General features: G+C 38.5%; 1 protein-coding gene and 1 pseudogene across 6 annotated transcripts in view; both read right to left on the reverse strand.

The window, feature by feature from the left end:
- The window catches only part of ELF2 (E74 like ETS transcription factor 2), a 90,437-nt gene that overhangs the window by 49,287 nt on the left and 17,533 nt on the right, over positions 1-23,617 (reverse strand). For 4 of the 5 annotated variants that reach the window (XM_081237309.1, XM_081237304.1, XM_081237310.1 and 1 more), the window contains exons 2-4: positions 16,392-16,479; positions 14,724-14,962; positions 1,264-1,429 (exon numbers count right to left, since the gene is read on the reverse strand). In XM_081237309.1, coding sequence (XP_081093435.1) covers positions 1,264-1,429; positions 14,724-14,795 — 238 coding nt within the window. In that variant the 5' untranslated portion in view covers positions 14,796-14,962; positions 16,392-16,479. The remainder of the gene's footprint in view (positions 1-1,263; positions 1,430-14,723; positions 14,963-16,391; positions 16,480-23,617) is intronic. The other variant, XM_081237308.1, reaches the window with a different exon arrangement.
- Positions 6,896-10,691, reverse strand: LOC308620146 (large ribosomal subunit protein uL4-like; annotated as a pseudogene). Its single transcript has 2 exons — positions 10,559-10,691; positions 6,896-9,380 (listed from the first exon to the last, which is right to left on the reverse strand). The product of its transcript is annotated as a large ribosomal subunit protein uL4-like (transcript).

Genomic DNA, 23,617 nt, shown 5'->3' on the forward strand with positions numbered 1-23,617 from the left:
AGTTCTACTTTCTTCATTCAACTTAAGCTATCATACTTTTTTCTTGTCCCATTAGTTTTCTATTTAGTTATACTCCTATAATAAAATCAGTTACAATATCTACTTCAAGATATCATCCTGCATAATACTTTTGTAAGTTCTTATTCTTTTCCTCAAGAAGAAAATTCATCTCGACCACTAACCTTCTAGCTTCGGACTGGAAAGCTCTCCAAACTCTCAAAAGAAAACATACGTTATCTTCCTGCCACTTGCACTGTAAATCAAGTACCACTCCAGACTACAATCACAAAGACTTTATGAAGTGTTTAGCTACCTGTTTTGATAAAATGACTAGATTACCACTGCACGTGGGGTTTGCTGGCACTGTTGTCATCACTGCTCCAAAGAGCAAGGTAACTTCCAACCCCTCAGCTCAACCAAAAAAAAAAAAGAACTAGGGAGTGCTACTGGGCCTCAACAGGCAGAAAGCCATCAAATACACAAAATTTTTCATCATGAGACTTTGCTACATTTAAAGAAATTTATCTAAAGTATTAAGAATTTGTATTAGGATTGTAAACCAAATATAAGGATTCTTTTTCTCTATTAACTGATACAGATAAATTTAATGTTTATTATTATAAAATTGTCATTATAATCCTTCTGGTAAAAAACTCTTTTTTCTTTATGGTCAATGGCAAAAATGAAAAGGTTTCTCCAAGAATTATACATACTAATGCCCAATTAAACATACAGTTATCTCACCACAGACATATTGAAATACCAAAATTTCTAAGAAGACAAAAAGGGAAGAGGAATCTGTTAGACTACTACAAAGATGCTTCTGACCTAGGAAAAAAGAAATCATACTGCTCCAATATTGGTTAAAAGAAACTCTAATCTACTATGGAATGAGAAAACTGTATTTATTTTTTGAATTAAAAAAAATCTAGTATACTAGTCTATTGACTTCTACAAATAAATAACAACTAGTCAATATTTCCACTCCCAGAAAAAAAAATGACAAAAATAGTTTTATTATTATGGGTCTGTAATTTTGTTCTTAGGGTCCATGATATGAGACTCTGTTGGACTTCAAAGAATTATAATGTAGAACTTTATATATATAAATTCCCTTAAACAAGAGGTATTTCACTTGTTTCCAAGCTATACTAAATAGCATTAAAAAGAGGTTTTTCAGTATATTATTCAACTGGCAATAGTAATGTTGACACTTACAAAATGAGAAAGTTATAAATAATGAACATTTAATGAGATGTCTACCTGTTTCCACATTCTCGGTCTCAACTTCTTGTTCTTCTGCCACATCTTGCATCATGTAAGTCTCATCATCATAAACCAGAACCTGGGCTGCATAGCCCTGCTCTAATCTGGCACTTGGAACTGGTTCCACAATCACTGCTGGATATTCAGAAACCTTTCCACTTTCCTACAAGAGCAAATTTAAAAAACAATCAACCTCTTTATTCACAAATTCTGGATTCACTTATAAATCCTTGAGTTCATATAGTCTCAAGGAGTTCAAACAAGTGTCATGTATTATAAATATGAATGTAAAAACCAAAGTGAGAGATGAAAAGGGCTAATTTTAATAATCTTTTCACATCTCAAGAGGTGAGACATATTAAACATTTTAAATAATCAGGGCTTTAGGATTAAGATGGCAAATTAAAAACATGCATATAATTTCACTCTCTCATGAAAGCCCACTAAAATGCTATAAAAGACTTTTTTAGACATAAACTCATAAGAAGAGATAAGAGCAACAAAATCTTGGAAGACTGATAGTGGATGGATGAATATTATTAAGTGGTTTAGCAGACCCAGGAAAGCCAAATCATAGCCTGGCAGCAAAAAATAAATGAGACACAACACACTTTACACCGGAGAATCCACAGAAGGCAATACCAATTACTTCTGGAAATAGAGGAGCAGGAGGTGACGGACAAAGAAGAGGGGGGTTAAAACAAGGAAGATTCCATGAAAGTTGTTTGAAAAGCACTTTTATTCCTAGACCTGCTCCCTCCTCCATGATGCTAGGCAACGGGCCCTTCCCCACCTCAGCAGAAGATTGGAGAGTTACTTTCTGGAGAGAGAAAAACAAGAGCATCTTTGAGGTATAAAGGCACATTTGCTAGTATCAGTGCTGTACCAAAAATAGAGTTCCCAATCAGCTTTTTCGTCCTCCACCTTTAATCATGAGCATTCAGCCAAGTATTACTGTCACCCAAGGAAACACCCAAGGAAACGCCTCTAACACAAAACATATCATTTACATACATATACATTTATATATTCATATTTTTCACAGAGATAAGAGAAGCTATATCCATAAAACAGGAACAGAATACAATTTAATAAAGAACATTAAAAAAATAAAGAGTTCTTAGAAATTAAAAACACAATAGCTGAAATGAAAAAAGAGGCATGGAGAATAAAATTGAGGCAAGTCTTCCAGGAACCAGAGAAAAAAAGACATAGGAGAAAAGCGGGGGGCTTCCCTGGCAGTCCAGTGGTTAAGAATCTGCCTTCCAATACCAGGGACGCAGGCTCAATCCCTGGTTGGGGAACTAAGATCCCACATGCCGTGGGGCGACTAAGCCTGCGCCGCAACTACTGAGCCCACGCACCACACGGAGAGAGCCCGCACTCAGCAACTACTGAGCCCGTGTGCCACAACTAGACAGAAGCCCACACAGCACAATGAAGAGCCTGCGCACCACAGTGAAAGATCCTGCGTGCCTCAACTAAGACCTGACGCCGCCAAAAATAAATAAATAAATAAATACATTTAAAAAAAAAAAAAAGACTGCTCTTCAAATGCAGGGGGTCAGGGAACTAGGATCCCACATGCCTCGGGGCAAAAAAACCCAAAAAGTCACAGGGAGAGAAACAGGAACACTATTAGAGGACCAGTCCAGGAGGACCAATATCTGAATAACAGGAGTTCCAGAGACAGGGGCGGGGGAGGTTGGAAGGAAATGAAAGAATTTCAGAAATTTTCCTAGAGCTGAAGGATATGAGCTGCCCATTTGAAACTGTCTACCAAGCGTTTAGTATAAACAAATAAAGAATGAGACCTACACTGAGGCACACCATTGTGAAATATCACAATCAGGGAACAAAAAGAAGATTCTATAAGATTCTTGAAAGAAAATACAGGTCACATACAAAGAATCAAGACTCAGACTTCAGTCTTCTCAACAGTCATATTGGAAGGAAGATGACAATGGAGACACTTCTTCAAAATTATAAAGGAAAATTATTTCCAACCTAGAATTCTTCACCCAAACCATCTTATGAAAGTAACATATTTTCCACCTTGCCTTACTTCCTGGATCAGCTGAGACCACTCATTTTCACCTCCCAGATGAGGTAAAGATTCTGCTTTAATCAATTCCTAAGTGTTGGAAGACCACAAAGAGCTCAGAAACCAGAAATAAAGAACAGCACTCTTTTCATGTGACCATATACTTGCTGAACAAACCTGCAATACCCGGCCCATACTATAGCAATGACAGACAAGATGGCGTCCTATGTTTCCAAAATTAACTCATTACACTGCTTAATGATTACCTGAGTAGAAACTCTTCAAGCTCAGTGAACCTGACCCCTGACTAGTCAGCTTGTTTCCTGGAAGCTTTCATCTAACTATGGTAATGCTGCCCCTTCATAACTCAGTTAGCTTAGTACACTATTCATTTTTTCAAAGTAAACGATACGTTGCTTAGGAAATATCCACAGACAATAAAACTGTAAAGAAAAGTAAAAGAATGTAAACACATTAAGTCAGGATAATGGCACCTCTGGGAACAGGGATGGGGATAGGAGGTGGGGCACACTTAGTATTCTAAAATACTAATAATTTCTACTTTTTAACCTGAGCAATAGGTAATATGTCGCCTTTTTGTTATTCTTAAGTTGAAACATATATATTTTATACACTCTTGTTTTGTATAACACATTGCACAAAATTTTTAAATAAACTACAAAACAAAGATACAGTGACTTTTAAAAAAGCCAGTACACACTGAATATTAATCTTGAATTTCCTACTCTGTATAAGGCAAAAGATGAGTCCAACTTGCTAACATTAGAAAAAAATTCTTTTTCACAAATGGGGTACACTGACAGTTGAATCTTCATTCATGCTCCTTGATCAGCTTTATAATCACAGCCCAGAGTCAGTACCACCCAGCTAAACAACAGCTATTAAAGAGAAGTATGGGATAGGTAAAAACTGACGAGGTCTCCACTCATTAGAAACTCAGAAAGCAATATCATAAGCAGCATTTAAACTAGTATTGACCCAAGCAATGAATATTTATATATAGTCCAAGGGACTTATAACTTCTTTCATTCTTCTAAAATCTAATAGTATTTTTAATAGTAACATTAATCTCAGATTATCTTCTACTGTGAACTCCCCCACCCATACCCAACCGGTAGGAAATAAATTTTCTAAACTGTGAAATACTTGAGGACTAGAATTCTGTACAGGCTAATCCCTCTATCTATATTCTCTTCCCCACCAACTAGGACTGTGGACCCATTCCTTAGTTGGGTTTTGTCTTGTTTCAATATTTCTATGGTTCCTTACCTTTAACCATAAAAAAAGCAAAAATCTTTATTAAAAAAGTTCAACTCTTCTCTCTTTTAAATGAACTCCAGATCTTTGCTTCTTATACCTGTACACACCTCTCAAAAAAATAGTCTAACTCCTTGACTCCTTATCTACATATACCTTGTATTCTAGATTCTACCACCTCATTGATACTACTCTCTCAAAATGTCAGTAAGGACCAAATTCTATTTCAGCTTTCATCCTCCTTTACCTTTTTCTGCAGATTCTTATACACTGACCAGCTCCTCATTTTTTTAAATTAATTAATTTATTTATTTTATTTTGGGCTGTGTTGGGTCTTCGTTGCTGTGCGCAGGCTTTCTCTAGTTGCGGCGAGCAGGGGCTACTCTTCGTTGTGGTGCGTGGGCTTCTCATTGCAGTGGCTTCTCTTGTTGCGGAGCATGGGCTCTAGGTGCATGGGCTTCAGTAGTTGTAGCATGCAGGCTCTGTAGTTGTGGCTCGCGGGCTCTAGAGCGCAGGCTCAGTAGTTGTGGTGCACAGGCTTAGTTGCTCCGCAGCGTGTTGATCTTCCTGGACCAGGGCTCGAACCCATGTCCCCTGCATTAGCAGGCGGATTCTTAACCACTGCACCACCAGGGAAGGTCTGACCAGCACCTCATTTTAAAAATTCTTTCTTGCATCGTTTTTGTTCTCTTTCTACCACGCTGCTTTTAAGCATCTCCTCCTGACTCTTCTTCCATTCCCACTGACTCAAATGTAGCCACATTACCAAGGTTCTGTCCTCAGCACCTCCTTTCTCTTTACTCTATATTACCTTCACAGGCAAGTCCACCCGTTCTTACGGTTTCAAATAGCACATCTGTACTAACAACTACTAAATATCTATCTTCTACTCTGGCCCATCTCCTGAACTCCAGAACCAAATTTTAAACTACCAACTTAACATCATTATAGGAATGTTCAGCCAATACTTCAAACTTAACATGTCTAAATGGAACAAATTATCAACATCTCTCCCTGTTCCCCCACCCTGTGTTCTTCTCTAAACCTCAGTGTCTTCATATTTAAAAAAAGAGGTTACAATAATAACTCATACTTCACGAAGTCCCTTGAAAATTAAATACCACAAAGTACTCAGCACAGTGTGCAGCACAAAGTAAGTACTCAATTAATGGTATCCATCATTACACTGTAACCATAGTAATAGTATTTAAACCTACTACTTGCTCTCAACTTTGGAGGGCATCTTTTCACATTACAATCAGAATTTTTTGTATTACTTCTTTATACAAAAAGTTTTCATGAATATCCTTTTGTCTAAAAGGAAAGTTGAACATTCTAAATAACGATTTTTAACATTCTGTGAAATATAACCCTCAACCTACCTGCTAAGGGTTGATCTGCGTCTCCTAAAAGATGCTGAAATCCTAACCCCCAAATACTGATTCACTGATTCAAATCAGTGAATCTGAGCTGATTTGAAAATAGGGTCTTTGCAGATGATCCAGTTAAGATGGGATCACTAGGATGAGCCCTAATCCAATATGACTGTGTCTTTATAACAAGGGGAAATTTGGACACAGAGAGATACATACAGAGGGGAGACAATGTCACAGGGAAAACATCATCTACAAACCAAGGAACACCTGGAGCTACCAAAAGCTAGGAGAGAGGCATGGAAGATAGTCTCTCTCACAGCCCTCAAAAAGAACCAGCTCTGCCAAACCTTGTTTTCAAACTTCTAGCCTCCAGAACTGCGAGACAGTAAATATCTACTGTTCCCAAAAGTGAAAGTGTCCATGATTTTTGCTGAAATTACCTCCCATTATCTGTCCAACTCCTTTTCATCCACTCAGCACACAGTTCCAGGGAGTCTTCTACAATTCCTTAATCTGAATCAATTTTTCCATACCAAGTACTTCCATGACAAGTCATTTACCTATTATTACCACTCTGCATTACCCTGTATTATAACTACCTGTTTACAGATCCAACTCCTTGACAAGATAATAAGATATTGAGAGCGAGAGTCCATTTTTATATCAAATCCATTTTAATATCAAGTCAACTTCTATATCCTCCTCAACAATACACACCTCATATAAACTAAACTGGCATTTAAGTATTTGTAGCTTGGTTCAAAGAAAGATAAAGCTCAATAAATTTTAATATTAACAGTTACTCATAAATTCAACATTTGCTAATCTATGATGGCAAGTAACTTCATGAGCTTTTTTCTGATAAATGATAGGGGCCAGAGGCCACTGCACAGAGATATGCAGGTAATAACTGCTTTGCACTGTAGGGCGGAGTTAGCTATTTTTACTGGGGAAGAAGGGTGGAAAAGAGACGAATCGGGGTGTGGGTCTTTGTTTTACAATAATATACTAAAAACTTACATATCCACCAGGTTATTTTATTTAGGGTCACCACACTCTTGCTCAAGTCACCAAAATATTCAATGATTAAAATGCGTGAATGCTGCTTCAGCAGGTGTTGGCACAGCCTACATAGCTCTCCATAAGCTAAGACTGTCAGAATTAGCAAATACAGACACAAGACACCCCTTTAAATGTGAATTTCGGATAAACAAATAATACGTCAAGAATGTCCCATGCAATATTTGGATCATACTTAAAGTAAAAAGTTAGGGCTTCCCGGGTGGTGCAGTGGTTGAGAGTCCGCCTGCCGATGCAGGGGATGTGGGTTCGTGCCCCGGTCCGGGAAGATCCCACATGCCGCGGAGCAGCTGGGCCCGTGAGCCATGGCTGAACCTGCGCGTCCAGAGCCTGTGCTCCGCAACGGGAGAGGCCACAACAGTGAGAGGCCCGTGTACCGCAAAAAAAAAAAAAAAAAAAAAAGGTTTACAGCAGTATTCTGTCATGTCCTGCCTCCCATCCTTTGTTCTACTGCTGTCATACATTTACTTCTTTTACTTCTTCACACTGTAAACCCCACAATTCACTGTTATTATTTTTGTCTTAAACAATTATCTCTTCAAAAATTTTAAAACTGATTTTAAAAAGTATTTTATTTTTACCCACACATTAACCATTTCTCCAGCACTTTTCAATGCTTTATGTATATATAAGTTTTAAGTTGGTATCATTTACCTTCTGCCTAAAGAACTTCTTTGAACATTTCTCATAACACACGTCTGCTGGTGATAAATTCAGCTTTGGGTTTGAGAAAAGCTTCACTTTGAAGGATATTTTCACTGGATGTATAATTGTAGGTTGACAAGTTTTATTTTTTCAGCAATTTAAGGAAGTCATTATCTTCTGACTTGCATAGTTTTAATAAAGATGTCTGTAGTCATTATCTTTGTTCTTCTGTATGTAATGAGTTTTTTCCTCTGGAAGCTTTTTTCTTCCCCCCCACCCCCATATTTCTCACTGCCTCTTTGATCAGGTCTTTGTTCAAAATTAGCTGTCCAAAATGATTTGACCACTACAGATTAAACAAATTTAAGTTTATGCAGCAGCCTTCTTTTCTTCTGTGGTGGGTTTCTTTTCTGTAGGCTTCTTTTCAACTGTTGGTTTCTTGGTCACTGCAGCCTTTTTTTCCCACCAAAGGCTTCTTCTGCTTCTTAATGCCAACAGCTTTCTTTCCTTTCTTCCCCACCACAGGCGTCTTGCCTGGAACCCCCTTCTCATCTGATTTGGCTTCTAGTGCTGCTGCTGCCCTATCCATCCGGATTTTGTGGTTCTTGGCCTAGCGAAGAATGGTGTTCCAGCGCATGGTCTTTGCATACGGGTTGAGCTTCAGTGATTCTCAGGTTTTCCAGTGGACTCTTCTTTGGGACTCTGTGATGAATCTTCTCGCATGGTGCTCGGAAGGCTCTTTGGATCTCTGGGCTTTTCAAGATTCTGCTAAAGTCTGTACTGAGCATCTTGTGCATGGGGAGGCTGAAGCTACTCTTGAGGGGAGCAGCTTTACGCCAAGTGCCATACAGCTCATCTAACTTGCGGAAAGCACTTTCAGTCCAAATGCAGGAACGTAGCACATGCCCACCAGGAGCAAGTTTCTAAAGGTTCAGTTTTTGCTCACATCAGGCAGAGTAATTCCAGGGATGTTTCTGAAGGCCTTGATGACGCGCTCATTACAGATGATGCAGGGTCTCCTGCACTGGATATGGTGACGGTTTCTCATTTTGCTTTTGCCAGCTCTCATTCTCTAAGAGGCGTAGCCCTTTCTGATATCATTCCAAGCCTTAAGTTTCTTCAGAAGCAAAACAGCCTGCTTGGTCTTCTTGGAGCCTTCAACTTTGTCTTCAATCACCAAAGGAAATTCAGGAACTTCCTCAATATGATGGCCTTTAGACATGACCAGCGCTGGTTAACGCTGAGGCAGCCAGTGCAGAGCAGATGGAGTATCGCTTCTGCATTATGTTCACTCTGCGGTGTCAGCGTCGCCAGGTCTTGGAGGGCGCAAACACGTGGCCCCCACGACACATATTTTCAAAAGCACCCTGGCCAGAGTGGTGAGTCCAGCCACTTCAAACTCTGGGAATTCGAGCCACAGCTCTGCCAGTACCCCAAGATTCAGCACTGGTTCGATGACCTGCTAATTCACTGACAGCACAGGGCTGTGCTGTTTTTGCACAAGTTGGTGCAAACAAAGTTCACAATATCTGGTCAAATCAGAGCTTGAACACAGCAGGCAAAGTGACATTTGTGCCAGATGACTCCCCGTTTTTGGAGTACACTGATATCAGTGGGTGAGCACACGCGACGGCAGGGAGAGGAGAAGGCCACGCTCCTCTCAACCCAGCGGCTCCCAAAGGAAAAGCTCTCTGGAAGCTTTTAAGATTTTCTTTCTGAAATTGGCTCTCAGCAGTTTCATTATGATGTACCTAATAATGTACCAGTCTATTTGATACAGATGTACCAGTCTATTTGCTCTCTGCTTTATCCTGTTTAGGGTTTAAGTTTCTCAGACCTTTGGGGGTTTATATTTTTCATCAAACTTGGAAATTTTTATAGTCATTATTTCTTCACATGTTTTTTCTGTTCTCTCATTCTGGTACTCCAATTACATTATGTTAGACAACTTGATATTGTCCCACAGGTAACCAAGTCATTGTTCTTTTTTTTTTTTCTTTTTTCAGTTTTTCTCTCTTCGCTCCATAAAGTAATTTCTATTGCCCTCTTCAAATTCACTGGTCTTTTCTTACACGGTACCAAATTTATTTTTAATCTTATACAGTGAATTTTTCTTTTCATATAGTATATATTTCATTTCTAGAAGTTTCATTTGGTTCTTTTATGTCATTTACACCTCTCCTCTGAGATTCATGTTTTCTTTACATTTCTTGAGCGTATTTATAGTAGCTGTTTTGAAATCTTATCTGCTAATTTCATCATATCTACCATTTGTATTTGTTTTCTTTGACAATTTTTTCTCCAAGTTATATTATTCCTGCTTCCTTGCATTTAACATGATTGGGTATTTCATATGTAAAATTTACATTGTTGGGTATAATTTACACATTGTTTTATTTTAATAACGTTTACTATGACAGATAGTTACGTTACTTATGGATCAACTTTCAAGGCCTGTTTTTAACCCTTTTTAGGGCAAGTCTGGACTCCCCTTTATTCTAGGGCTAGTTCAGCTCTACTGTAAGGCATGACTCTTCCAGAGTCTCCAATGAATGCCCTGGGCAGTTAACAAGGACCCTCCACTCCAGCTGACTAGAACTCTAGGATCTCCCAGCCCTGACTGAATTCTGTAGGTTTTTTCAGTAAATTACTGAGTTTACACCATTCTGATCATTCTTTGCCTGGCTTCACAGAGTTTCATACTACACCTGGGGGCTCATTCAGCTAAAGACTAGGGGAACCCAAGGCTGAGTTCCGACATTCTTCCTCTGGGCAGCTTCTTCCTTTCAGATACTCCGCCCCTCAAATTAGTTGCATTAGCCTCTCCAAAATCCAAATTTTGTTTCCTCAACTCAGCGACACGTCACACCCTGCTTGGATTCCTCCTTCCCACGCTGTGGTCCAGAAAGTGGCTCCAAGCAGTAAGTCAGAGCAACCACTTCTCTCTTCTCAGGAGGCACAGCTTTGCACTGCCTGTCGTCTAACTGTCTTAGTCCATTCATGCTATGATAACAAAAGGCCGGACTGGGTGGCTGAACAACAGCAGAAATTTATTGCTCATGGTTCTGGAAGCTGGGAGTCCGAGATCAGGGTAGCAGCGTGACCGGGTGGGGGCCTTCTTCCAGGTTGTAGGCTTCTTGGTGTACCCTCACATGACAGAAGGGGCAAAAGATCTCTCTGGAGCCTTTTATAAAAGCTCTAACCCCATTCGTAAGGGTTCCCCCCTCATGACCTAATCACCTCCCTAAAGCCCTACTTCCGAACACCTTCCTAATAATAATCATCTTTGGAAGTCTGGATTCAACATATGAATTTCGTGGGGGTCACAAACATTCAGACCGTAGCCGAATGTCTCAGAACTGTGGTTTCATATGTTTTGTTCATTTTCCTAGTTGTTTATGGTGGGAGTATAAATCTGGTCTCAGTTATTCCACCACAGTGTGAAGTGGAAGAACTCCCAATCTTGTTTGTCTGGAAGCAGACACCCTCTAAAACGTGCACGCATTGTGTTTTTTAAAATATACTTAAATCCTTTTTTATTTTTTCTGCATTAATTCCCCATTTCTATGAGACGTACCTGCTATATATTTCCTTTGCAAAAACTGCTCTGGCTACTCCTTTATGTTTGCTCTTCCATATAATCTTTAGGTCCATATGACCAACTTCCCCCAAACTTGCCCTAGCATCTGACAGAGATGGAATTAAATATATAGATTAATTGGAAGAAATTGACATCCTGCCTAATACTGACCCTTCTCGTTTCTCTTACCCAAATACGAAGTATATCTCTCTGTTTACTAAAGTCTACTTAAGCATCATTAATCAGTTTTCTTCAAACAAGTCCCATATATCTTTTACATTTATTCCTCAACATTTTACATTTTTTTGTTTATTTTCTGAAAGGGATCTTATTTTCCATGATCTCTTCTAACTAATTACAGTCCTTACAAAAGAAAGCTAGATATTTTTATATTAATTTTGTACCCACCAAACTACTAGGCACTCTTATTAGTTCTAATGTGTTTTTCGTGGATTCCCTTTGGTTTTCCCAGGTGGCAAATCATATTATCTGCAAATAATAATTTGGTCTCCTTTATAATATTTATATATTTTTTCATTATCTGGTCTGATTATAGGAAAATGTTAAATAATAGTAATAGTAGTGCACATACTAACTTTCTCTCCAATTTTAGAGAAAATACTCCAGTACTTCACCATTAAATAGGATTCTAGCTCTTGATTTTAAGTTTTTTTTAATAATGTTAAGGAAATATACATCTATATTATTAAGAGTCTTTATCAGGATGAATACTGAATTTCATAAAATCCTATTTCATCAAGTATTTTATCCTAACATATCATATGTCATATTAGTAGGCATATATATTATATTAATGGTTTTCTTAAAATTGAATTATCCCTATGTATCTAAATCCTATTTGGTAATTGGATTTTTTAATATATGACTGCATTTTATAAATTTATTATGATTTTATTTATGATTTTTGTACCTATACTCATTAGTAAGATTATAGTTTACTTTCTTTTGGTATCTTTGTCAGAAAATAGAATTATCCTAATTTAATAAAATGTATTACTTTTATAAACAGTAATAAAGTTATAAAAAATAAAGCCTAAAAATCACTAACAACTCTCCAAATGCCCACCACTTCTCTTTTAATTAAAAAAAATTTTTTTAATGGAGTATAGTTGATTTAAAATGTGTTGCCCACCACTTCTTAAACATTTATTTTTTCTTCAGGTTCTGGAACTATCGTAATAAAATCTTGACAGGTCATTTTTCCACCCCACCCTACACTTTAGAGTATAGATAGTATAGATATATATTATACATATATTCCTGAATAGCTGCTTATAAGACAAAATTCTATCTTTCAAATACCACTATCCCCAAAACTCACTTTGTAAAATCAGGAGACGTTTTAGATACTAGTGGCTTTTCTTTCTTGCAGGAATTCTCTTCCCCAGGTGTTTCTACAGCCCAATCTCTTATGTTATCTAGGTCTAAACTAAAATGCCACCTCTTCAGAGAAGGCTTCCTTGTCCACCTAATTAAAATACCACTACCAACTTTCCATCTATCTCTAGCCCTGATTTATTCTTCATAACCACTGTGAAATACTTTATCCCCAGTGCCCAGAAGAATAACTGACATTCAGTAAGTGGTCAACTAATGTTTGTTGAAGGAACAAATGAATGAAAGTAAGTGGGCAACCACTTACTTGGGTATAATTTGAAGAAAAAGTCCCCAAGAACAGTTTCCTCCTTTCTGGTGCCACACTTCCTAAAATGCCTATGACAACCTTATAAGGCTACTGCATAAATCATTAATCAATAATGCCCTGGTAAAATTATTTCATTTATCAGATTCTTTCTTCCATAATAATCAGTTCTTCAAGCCTTGAACACCTGGGGTTCCATGTAAATGAAGAAAAGTATAGAGTCTTCCAGAAATAAGCTCGTACTCTTTTTCTCATAATAGCAGTACCCAGTCAGCATATGGTAAATATATTCTGCCTACTGTTCTTAGCAGCTCCCCGCATAGAATTAAATACCAACGGAGTAAAACTATGGGGCAAAGAGAAAGTACTTGAAGAAGCAATAATTAGTCTGGGTGATATAGGAGGGGACAGAAATCCCGAGTCCCTCATTTCTTTGGAGAATCATACCTGGAAGTAATCATACAGAAAGTGAATCTTTAAGAAAGAAGCAGAAATTGATTATGAGAATAAAATATGTTCTTTAGCTGTGGCTAAAGACTTTGAACCAGTTTTAGATTCAAATACAACAGGAACATTTCAGTTACCAAGTCCACTGAAAACAAACCCACTGAATTTGCCCATAGCTATCTTGGAAGACTGCACAGACACCAAGCAAGCTAGAAGAAAAATCCAGATTCCAGAACACACAGCCTGACATCCTAACTTGTTTCTCAGTCATGGTACTAAGTACCAGTAAGAGCAGTATCTTTCACAGAATATAGAAAAAACAGATTTTTTAAATACAGTAAACTCTCCATTTTCTCATCTTATCTCTGACCAAATATTTGTCCATTATTGTGACAGCATTATTCCATTTTAATTTAGATACTTCCCAATAGTCAATCTTTACTGAATGGTGGGAAAAGAAGCCAGGCCTTGGAAGTCCATATATTTCTGGTACTGTTATTTTTCTACTCCCATCTCTTATTCTTTAATGTTATCAATAACAAAAAAAAATAACCAAATATGCCAAAGCTGCAAAATTCTTCAAGTATAAAATTTCAAAAGCTGAATTTCCGGGCTTCCCTGGTGGCGCAGTGGTTGAGAGTCCGCCTGCCGATGCAGGGGTTACGGGTTCGTGCCCCGGTCTGGGAAGATCCCACATGCAGTGGAATGGCTGGGCCCGTGAGCCATGGTCACTGAGCCTGTGCGTCCCGGAGCCTGTGCTCCGCAACGGGAGAGGCCACAACAGCGAGAGGCCCGCATACCGCAAAACAAAAAAAACAAAAAACTGAATTTCCTTTCTGATTTACAAATTATCCAAATTCTTAAGTATAAATAACATGATTAAAATATGATGGATTCCTATTAGATGTAATTACTAATTACTGAATTAGATGTAATAACCAAAAGACAAAGGTAACAGCTAAAGGAGATACAAAATTCTAAATTAAGATGAATGTAACTTAGGTATTTAGGTACAGTGTATGCCTATACACTCTCAAATCCAAAACAATGGATTTTGTTAGGAATTTAAATCTCTCGACTAGTACTACAGCATTCTTTCTTTCAATTTTTTCCTCCCAGTTCATTCCAATATATGCAATGTTCCAACAACTCAGGCAACTCAGGCCCAGCAGTCCCTTCCTCAACCTTCTATTGCCTAATTACATGAGGACACAGGACATACATATAGAGTCTCATGCATTGTACATTTCTACTCTCAAATACCTGTTCCCCATTAAATTCAAAATTAGTTCATGCATTGATTTCTATGAACAAAACAGAAATGTAATACATTGGATGCCTAACCTCTTGATTTTCTACTCCACTGCTGGAAAGCTCCAAAACAGAACCTCCACTGTCAACTACTGCTGATGTCATTGTTTATTCCCTGAGGAAGCTTCAGACGCAATCAGTCGACGTAATTAAAGGTTCATGGATGATTGCCAGTGTTACAGGTTTGCACTATCATGTTTTAAAAGTCAACAGAGAAGGAGTGAAGTAGATATCCAGAAATCCAGTCTTCTAAAGATGAATAACCAGAGACCCTAAAAAGAGGAAGAATTGAAAAATTATTAAAAAAATACAAAATGGATATAAAGCACAACCTATTTTGCATCTAATTTTTAACATTTTTGTAAACTAAAAGGAGATAGGCTTATACAGCCCTGTGTCAAAAGAGGGCAGTAATGAGCATTCTGCTTAGAGTTGTCAAGTTTGTGAACAATCTGAAGTTCTTACCAAGCTATTGCACATTGGTGAGCTTATGACATTTATATTCTAAGAGATAAAATGTTATAACTTTCTCCCCTTATGAAGATGTACTATTATTCCTGAAATATTTTGGTAAAAAATTCCTGAAATTAAAAAAAATTTTATGCACTGAAAACAAAAAACGTGCTGGACCGAGACAACTTCCAAAATTATTCACCTATTTAACAAATTAAAAGGTTTATTGGTTTGTAAATATTTCTTTTTTTTGATCGTGCCACACAGCATGTAGGATCTTAGTTCCCCGACCAGGGATCAAATCCATGCCCCCCCAAACCCCGCCGTTCAGAGCACGGAGTCTGAACCACTGGACCACCAGGGAAGTCCCTGGTTTGTAAATGTTTCATTCTTTGGCTCATTTGGTTTGTTTATATGAATAATTAATTAGAATTATCTTTTGCTTATGGTAGCAATCTCATTTTGTGTTCACATTTTGAATACTCATACAAGGTCTATAAAATAGATTAATTTGAGTAACTTATACTTTCAAACAAAGTAGTTTGAAAATAAGGTAGTGAAATGACTTGGAATTACTTTAATATACTTTATCATTCTTTCCTCAATAATTTTTTTGCTATTGGTTCAAAATGCAGTATAGCAAAGGGTTTCAAGAAAACATAATTAAAGCTTTTTTCCCCTACTAGAGATGAATATGAGTATGTACATCATCTAGATTTATGCATTAGATTATTCTAATAACTCTAAAAAGTTACATTTTATTTGATTTTGTGTATGTTAAATATTTCATAGAGAAATTACAGAGATTTCTTTCTGACAGGATTTTTTTCCCATAAAAATTTAAGAATGCAGAAAAATTAAGCATATTTAAAAAGAAAAGAATAACCGTTTCTAATTAATCATTCCATTAATATGTGGCCTATATTAAATTTGAACACTGGTACCATACAGGTATGGAAATAAAATATTAAAGAATTTCCATAAACTTCTACAATAAAAAGAAATACCTGAAAAAAAAAGCAGAAATTTCACCTCACTACTTAAGACCCATTCAGTACTATTAGTCTCCTTTTTGATCTTATCAACAGAAAATGAGATAGAAAGTATTTGTATCTTAAGAATAAAAATTAAGAAAAATCCACAATCTCATCACACTAAAGCTTACTATTATCATACAAGGTAACAACTATTTTCAATTTCTGTTTTCTAATCATATAGATAGTAATAGCAGAAATAACTTTTACTTACAATTTGAATGTTAAGTAGTCTAAGCATCCTTCACTATTTTCACAACTTGGCAAGAGTTAAAATATAAACCAGCAGTTCTCTGGAACTACTAGTGGGAGGAAAAAGACAGTATTAATATAATTCTATTAAAAAATATTTTGCCCAAAATACGTGTGATTCTGACAGTAGGTACTTATTACAACAAACCATCTCCAAAGCCTGATGGTACACATTTTATAATGAACATAATAAAGAAATTACTCCTGGGCTAATGAGGAATCAGAAGTTTTTACCAAACTTAAAATTTTAGGTCACCACTAAATACCAAGTATTGAGTAATGACAGATTCCAACATACATAGCCTATACCCCACATTATGGGCTATATTTCAATCAACCAACAGGATTTTAACACATGGCTGCAGGTATAACCCCAGATCCCCAGGAGTATAAAATCAAGTTTAAGAAGATTAACCCAATCAACTATACTTCAATAAAAAATAGTTAGTTAATTAATTTTTAAAACCTAAAAATTTTTTAAATTTAGAAAAAAAAGACTAACCCAGAAAACTACTATTGAACGATGCTAATGATATATTATTGCCTGATAACTTTCCTGCTATTCACTTTCTTGCTGTCTCACCCTCCAAACTTAGCACCCATACAAATCTAAACATCCCAAGCCTCCTCAAACAGCCCTCCTCCTTTCTAAAGCTCATCTGTGCACTGGATCTTAGGCCTTATTCCATCAATTATTCCCTCTTTTTCCTTAACCTTCTCTTTCTGAACATTGGGTTCTTTCCCTCAACATCTAAACATTTATAAGACTCTCTCAACTTTTTTGTTTGTTTTGTTTTGTTTTGTTTTAATTTCTTGGCCGTGCTGCATGCAGCATGAGGGATCTTAATTCCCAGACCAGGGATGGAACCCGTGCCCCCTGCAGTAGAAACTGGAGTCTTAACCACTGGACCACCTGGGAAGCCCCAAGACTCTCTCATTTTAAACATGACTCCTCCATGACCCTGCATACCTCTCCAGCTACCACTCTAGTTCCTTCCTTTCTCAGATAAGGTTCTACCTAAAAAATCTTTTATACCCTGTCTCCACTTCCGGATTTCTCAGGTACTCCTTCTATGGAAGTTTGGCAGCCATCACCACCAGCTGAAATTTTTACTAAATTCTGGTTATCAAATCCAATGGATACATTTCTGTCTTCATAGGACTTAATGTCTCTGAAGCATTTGACACTGTCGATCATTCCCTCCTTGAAACTCTATCTTGAATTTATCTTCTCCCTCTCTAGCTATTCCTTTTCAATTCCCTCTTGCAGGCCCACCCCTAGTTCTCAAGGAGCTTGAAGAGTACAAACGTAAGCCCATATACCACACGCCTAAGTATTTTAAAGTTATAGACCAAACTAAAAAGCTAGTAAATTTTATTTTACTCTCCTATCTTGACATATACACTTTTATAACAACCTACAAGGCTAAGTTCTGATTTGGCATTCTCAGACTCAACATCTATGTTGGTGGGGAGGGGGGGATGGGAGGCCCGTGCTTCCCCCATCTCCCTGCAGCCTGCCCCTTTTTCTCATGCCACCTTTGGCTCCCCTCCAGACTACAAGGAGCCTCACATACACACATGTGGACATCCCAGACAACATGTCTAAGCTCTGGCCACATGCCTGCAAACAGCTGCCACTTGGCCATCCCTTAAGCCGAGGGAAGCCCATACATGTGGTACAGTTAACAGAGGAGAGAATCAGGGAAGAGACCTGTGAAGGGTCACATGGGCAGGGAATTCTGGGATTCAAATACTCTTAGCTTGATCTAGAAATGGGTACCAGATGGACTGGCCCCTCAAAATCCTCATCCTATCAGCAGGGGTTAGCTGCAGGAAGGCCAGATGAGGACCTCTAAAAGCACAAAACCCAGAGCAGGGTTCCCGCTTGGATAACTCTAAGGACAGTGCAACTCTCTGGTCAATCCTGGTAGGTGTTTCCAGGATCCCATCCCCAGTCCTCTTCTGATTCTTCACTCTCTCTAAACCATCTCATGCACTGCCACGGCTTCACTCAAATCTCTCTTCCAGTCTAAACCATTTTATGGGCTCCAGTGTGTCTGCTAGGTATTTACTTGCCTGTACTTCCTTGTGAAATTAAATAGGGTACAAATAAATAGCAAGCATCTATTCCAGGATATCCCAAGGACTCCATTAATTAATTCAGTCATTCAACAAACACTAATTGAGCACCTTTTATATACAAGTAGTTTTCGGTCGCTAGAGGTACAGTGGTGAAAAAAGCAGAAGTCCTTGTTCCTATGTATCTTAAATTCCAGTGGGGAGAGATGAAAATAGCAAAATATGTTTAGCACCCATGTAGACGGTGATAAAGGCTAAGGAGGCAAATGAACCAAAAGGAGACAATATTCGGCAAGGAAGAGGGCTGCAATTTCAAACTGGGTAATCAGAGAAGAATTCACTGAAAAAGTGACATGAGTGAAAACTCGGAAGTAGGAAGGAGTTGTGCCAGTGACGGGGGGCATGGGGAGAGCTCCCTCGTGAAAAGAAAGAGAACATTCAAGATCTTCAGGAGGGAATAAGCCTGAAAGTTCAAAGATCAGCAAGGAGGCCAATACGGCTGGAGTGAAGTGAGCAAGAGGAAGGAAGGATAGATGAGGATGACCAAGAGGTAAGGAAAGGGGTCAGGTAAGCCCTCTATGAGGACTCGGACTCTGACCCAGGGAGAAGGAGGGTTTTATGCAGAGAGATGACCTGATTATTCTAATGGTCATTCAGCTGCTGGGTTGAGCACAGACAAGGGGACAAGGCCAGAAGCAGGGAGATCAATTTGGAAGCTACTATAATAACTAGGTGAGAAATGACACTGGCTAGGACTGAGCGGTGGGTTCTGGAGAGAGTGAACAGTGGTCAACTTCTAGAAATTTTTGTAGGTAAAATGGACAAAGTTTGATAGCAAACTGGATGCGGGGTGTGAATGAAAGAGAAGAGTCAAGAATGAATCCAGAGAAATCAGTCAAAGCCCCTGGACTAGCCATGAGATGGTATGAATGACAGTGTGAAACAGGTCCAATATGTCCCAAACTAAACTTTTTCTCTGCTACCTCCCCCAAGGTATGAGCACGCCTACTGTGCTTAATTAGCCCCATAAGCTACCCTGTCACCTACACAGGTTGCCTAAAACAACAGAGGCTGAAGCCACCTGTGACTCCTTCCCCATCAACACCATCATCCTCTCTCACTCTTGACTCTTGCTCAAGGATCTCATATCCTCTGCCCTAGTTGAGGTCCTTATTATCATTTTTCTATAGTTGTAAGAGCCTCAGATTCTGCCTCTTGGCCTTTAATCTTCCCTCCCTTCCAGTCCATCTAACTGCACTGTCCGGGTGATCCAAGATGGAATAATGTCAGGCCCCTCTCAAAATTCTTCAGCAGTTCATCATCACCTGCGAGATGAAATTTCAACCTCTCTGCAAGCATACTGATTTAGTAGAAACGAGCAAGGGTCTAGGTCTCTTTTTCAGAAGTTATGAAATGTTCACTCTGATACGCTCCGGTATAGAAGTCACCAGTCGAATCCATGCTCACTGGTCCAGCCTCGTTTTCCTTTACTCCCTCCATCTTGGTTGTTCACCCCACAGCTGTTTACAGTTCTCTACATTCTTCTCTCTCTTGTCTTGACACCCTTCCCGTTTGCCCATTTGGCCAATTCCTAGCTGTCTTACAGGTCTCAGCTCTAAAGCAACCTCATCACTGAAGGGCTCAGTATCATTTTCTGTAACGCTCTTCCCCCAATCCACATTATATACTTCCCTGACACAAACATCAGGGAAGTAACAGCTTCCAGGTGCCACCTCGCATCAACCACAGCAAGCCAAACACCTATGCCTTTCTTGAGTGCTCCCTAAAATCCTGCTTCACTTTACCTTCTTAATATTCTTACCTTCTTACCACTTTCTCAAAGCACCAAGTTTTAAACATCTGTGTATCCAGGTTTTAAAAATCTGTGGTTGATACCACCTAAACCACTGCCTTTCCTATAGCAGATAAACAGTAAAGATGTGATGAATACGAGGATAAACAAACATGTTCCAATCAGACAAATGTCTTCACTGTTCACTACACAGACCACGCTCATTCCCATACCTATCCCTTTGCTGGTTCCCTTCTCTCATCAGGAATGCCCTCTTCTTTGATTATTCAGATTCTACGTGCCCCTCATGGACAACTTTTCCCCTATAATAACATCACCTCTTTCCTCTCTCTTACTATACCAGTTCTTTCAATAACATTTATTAAGCACTTAACTGTATACCAAATACAGCACTATGCCAAGAACACAAAAACAAAGTTAGGACTCAGCCTGCAAACAGCTTAGAGTCTAGTAAGGAGAAGCACTCGAAGCAATTACCATAATGTAAATGCCATAAAGGAAACTACAAAGTACAGTGGAAACATTAAAAAAGAGAACACCCAGTCGGCCCTAGGGAGGGGGGGGGATGGGAAGATTCTAGAAAAGACTTCAGAAAGGAGCCACCACTTGGTCTGGGGTTAGAAGAAGGGGTGGAAACTGGTATAACAATAAGAGAAACAATTCTGAATCATGAATACTAAGTGAACTGTCGGGACTGAAAAAAACTGTGAGAAATGATAGCAAACCTAAGTATCACTCAGAAGTAAATGCAGCTCAGACTATAATTTAGTTGCTTAGAATACAGATCACACTCTCATCAAAAACAGTTTACGTGTATGATTTTATTTACATAAAGTACAAAAACAAGGAAAACTCAATCTATGATATTAGAAATATGATACTATATTACAAAAGGCTACTATTACTAATATATAAGGAATGCTTAAAATAGGAATAAAGGACCAAAAAAAAAAACGAGAAAAATATGAAAAACTGTGGTATAAAAAACAACTGTGGTATAAAAAATATGAAAATATGAAAAACACAAACACACAATTCACAAAACCAGATACAAAAATAGCCCTTAAACATAAGAAAAGATGTTCAAATTCACTCATAGAGAAAGGCAAGTTTTTAAAAATTGAAATACCATTTCTCTCATCTATCAGCTTGGTGAAAATTAAAATGTATATAACATTATATTCTGTTGGTAAAACTGTGTACATTTATACACTGCTGGTGGGAAGCAAGGTGACACAACACTTTGGGAGGAGAATTTGTCAATATCTAACAAAACTACATATGTACTTACCTTTTAAAACAGCTTTATTGAGATATAATTCACATATCACACAGTTCACCAACTTAAAGCATATACTTTAAAGGTTTTTAGTATATGAATGAAGTGCCATCATCACCACAATCTAATTTTAGAACATTCTCAGCACGCCACCCCCCCAAAAAAAAACCCTCACGTCCATCAGCAGTCACTCCCCACCCTCCCCCACTCTCACGTCCTTGGCGATACTAATCTACTTCCTATCTCTAGAGATTTGCTTGTTCTGGCCATTTCATATAAGTAGAATTTTAAATATGTGGACTTCTGTGACTGGTGTCTTTCACTTAGTACATTTTCAGTATTCATCTATGTGTAACATGTGTTAGTACTTCAATTCTTTTACTGCTGAATAATATTCCATTGCATAGATATATCACATTTTATTTATCTATTCATCAGCTGGTGCAAAGTTGTTTCCACTTTTTGCCTATTATAAAATGATGCTGCTATAAAAATTCATGTACAAGGTTTTGTGTAGACATGTTTTCTTTTCTCTTAGTATATACCTAGGAATGGAATTGCTAGAACACACAGTAACTCTGTGCTTAATATTTTGAGAAAATGCCAAACTACATCATTTTACATTGTCATCAGCAGTGTATGAAGGTTCTAATTTCTCGACATCCCCATCAACCCATGTTGTAGGTAATCTGTTATGCAGCAATAGATAATTATTAACACATCATCTTGGTAGATGCAATAAAAATCACTTGATACATTTTATAATTAAAAGAAAAAAGCAGCCAAGACTCAATGGCAAAATATTTAAAACTTTTCCCCAATACTGGGAACATAGCAAATATACCTACAATTGCCACTTCAATTCAAAACCACACTGGCAATCCTGACCAGCAGAGTTTGATAAGGAAAAATTAAAAGGCATAAGAAATGGAAAGGAAGAGGGACTTCCCTGGCAGCGCAGTGCTTAAGAATCCGCCTGCCAATGCAGGGCAGGGGACAGGGGCTGGATCTCTGGTCCGGGAAGACTCCCACATGCCGTGGAGCAACTAAACCAACGCGCCACAACTATTGAGCCTGTGCTCTAGAGCCCGCGAGGCACAACTACTGAGCCCACGCTCTGCAACTACTGAAGCCCAAGTTCTCTAGGGCTCACATGCCACAACTACTGAGCCCACGTGCTGCAACTACTGAAGCCCACACACCTGGAACCCGTGCTCCGCAACAAGAGAAGCCACCGCAATGAGAAACCCACACACCGCAACGAAGAGCAGACCCTGCTCACCGCAACTAGAGAAAGCCCATACACAGCAACGAAGACCCAATGCAGCCAAAAATTAAGTAAAATTTAAAAAGAAAAAAGAAATGGAAAGGAAGAAATGAAGCTACCACTGTTTGTAGATGATAAGACTCTCTACATAGAAAACCCAAAAGAACCTTCAGATATTAGAAGAAGAGGGTTTGCAAGATGTGTGGATACAGATGAATGCAGTAAGTCCACTACATACGAAACTTCAAGCTGTGAACTTTCAAAGATGAGAAAGTGCATTCACATGTCCAATCACGTAAGTTAGTTCACATGTCTGGCGTACACTGTCACATGCATGCATCCTCTACAAGTGGTTGTGCTTTTGTGTACTTTACTGTACAGTACTGTACAGAGTACAGTAGTATGGTATCTTTATTTCAAGCCCAGGACCCAAATGTAGAACGGTACACAAAGGTTGCAGCAGCCGTCAGAATGCAATCCAGTGCTACCGTGTCATCTATGACGAGAAAAAAAGAGCTACCACCCAGACATCACTGGATTATTTTTTCAAGAGGGTAGATATAGAACCTGGGCCATCAGCGTCAGGCGTGAGTGAAATTGCAGCTTGCCTTCCATCTCTTATTGCGGACCATCCTGATTCAGCTCTACCATCTCCCACCTCCTCTCCCTCCTCCAGTCAGGAACTCTCCTGGCCTGTTCACTCGACGCCAGCCCCTGGATGCCAGCTGTTGTACTGTACTACTGTAC

Source organism: Mesoplodon bidens, assembly GCF_964165515.1.
Source record: "Mesoplodon bidens genome assembly, chromosome: 1".
Classification (NCBI taxonomy): Eukaryota; Metazoa; Chordata; class Mammalia; order Artiodactyla; family Ziphiidae; genus Mesoplodon; species Mesoplodon bidens.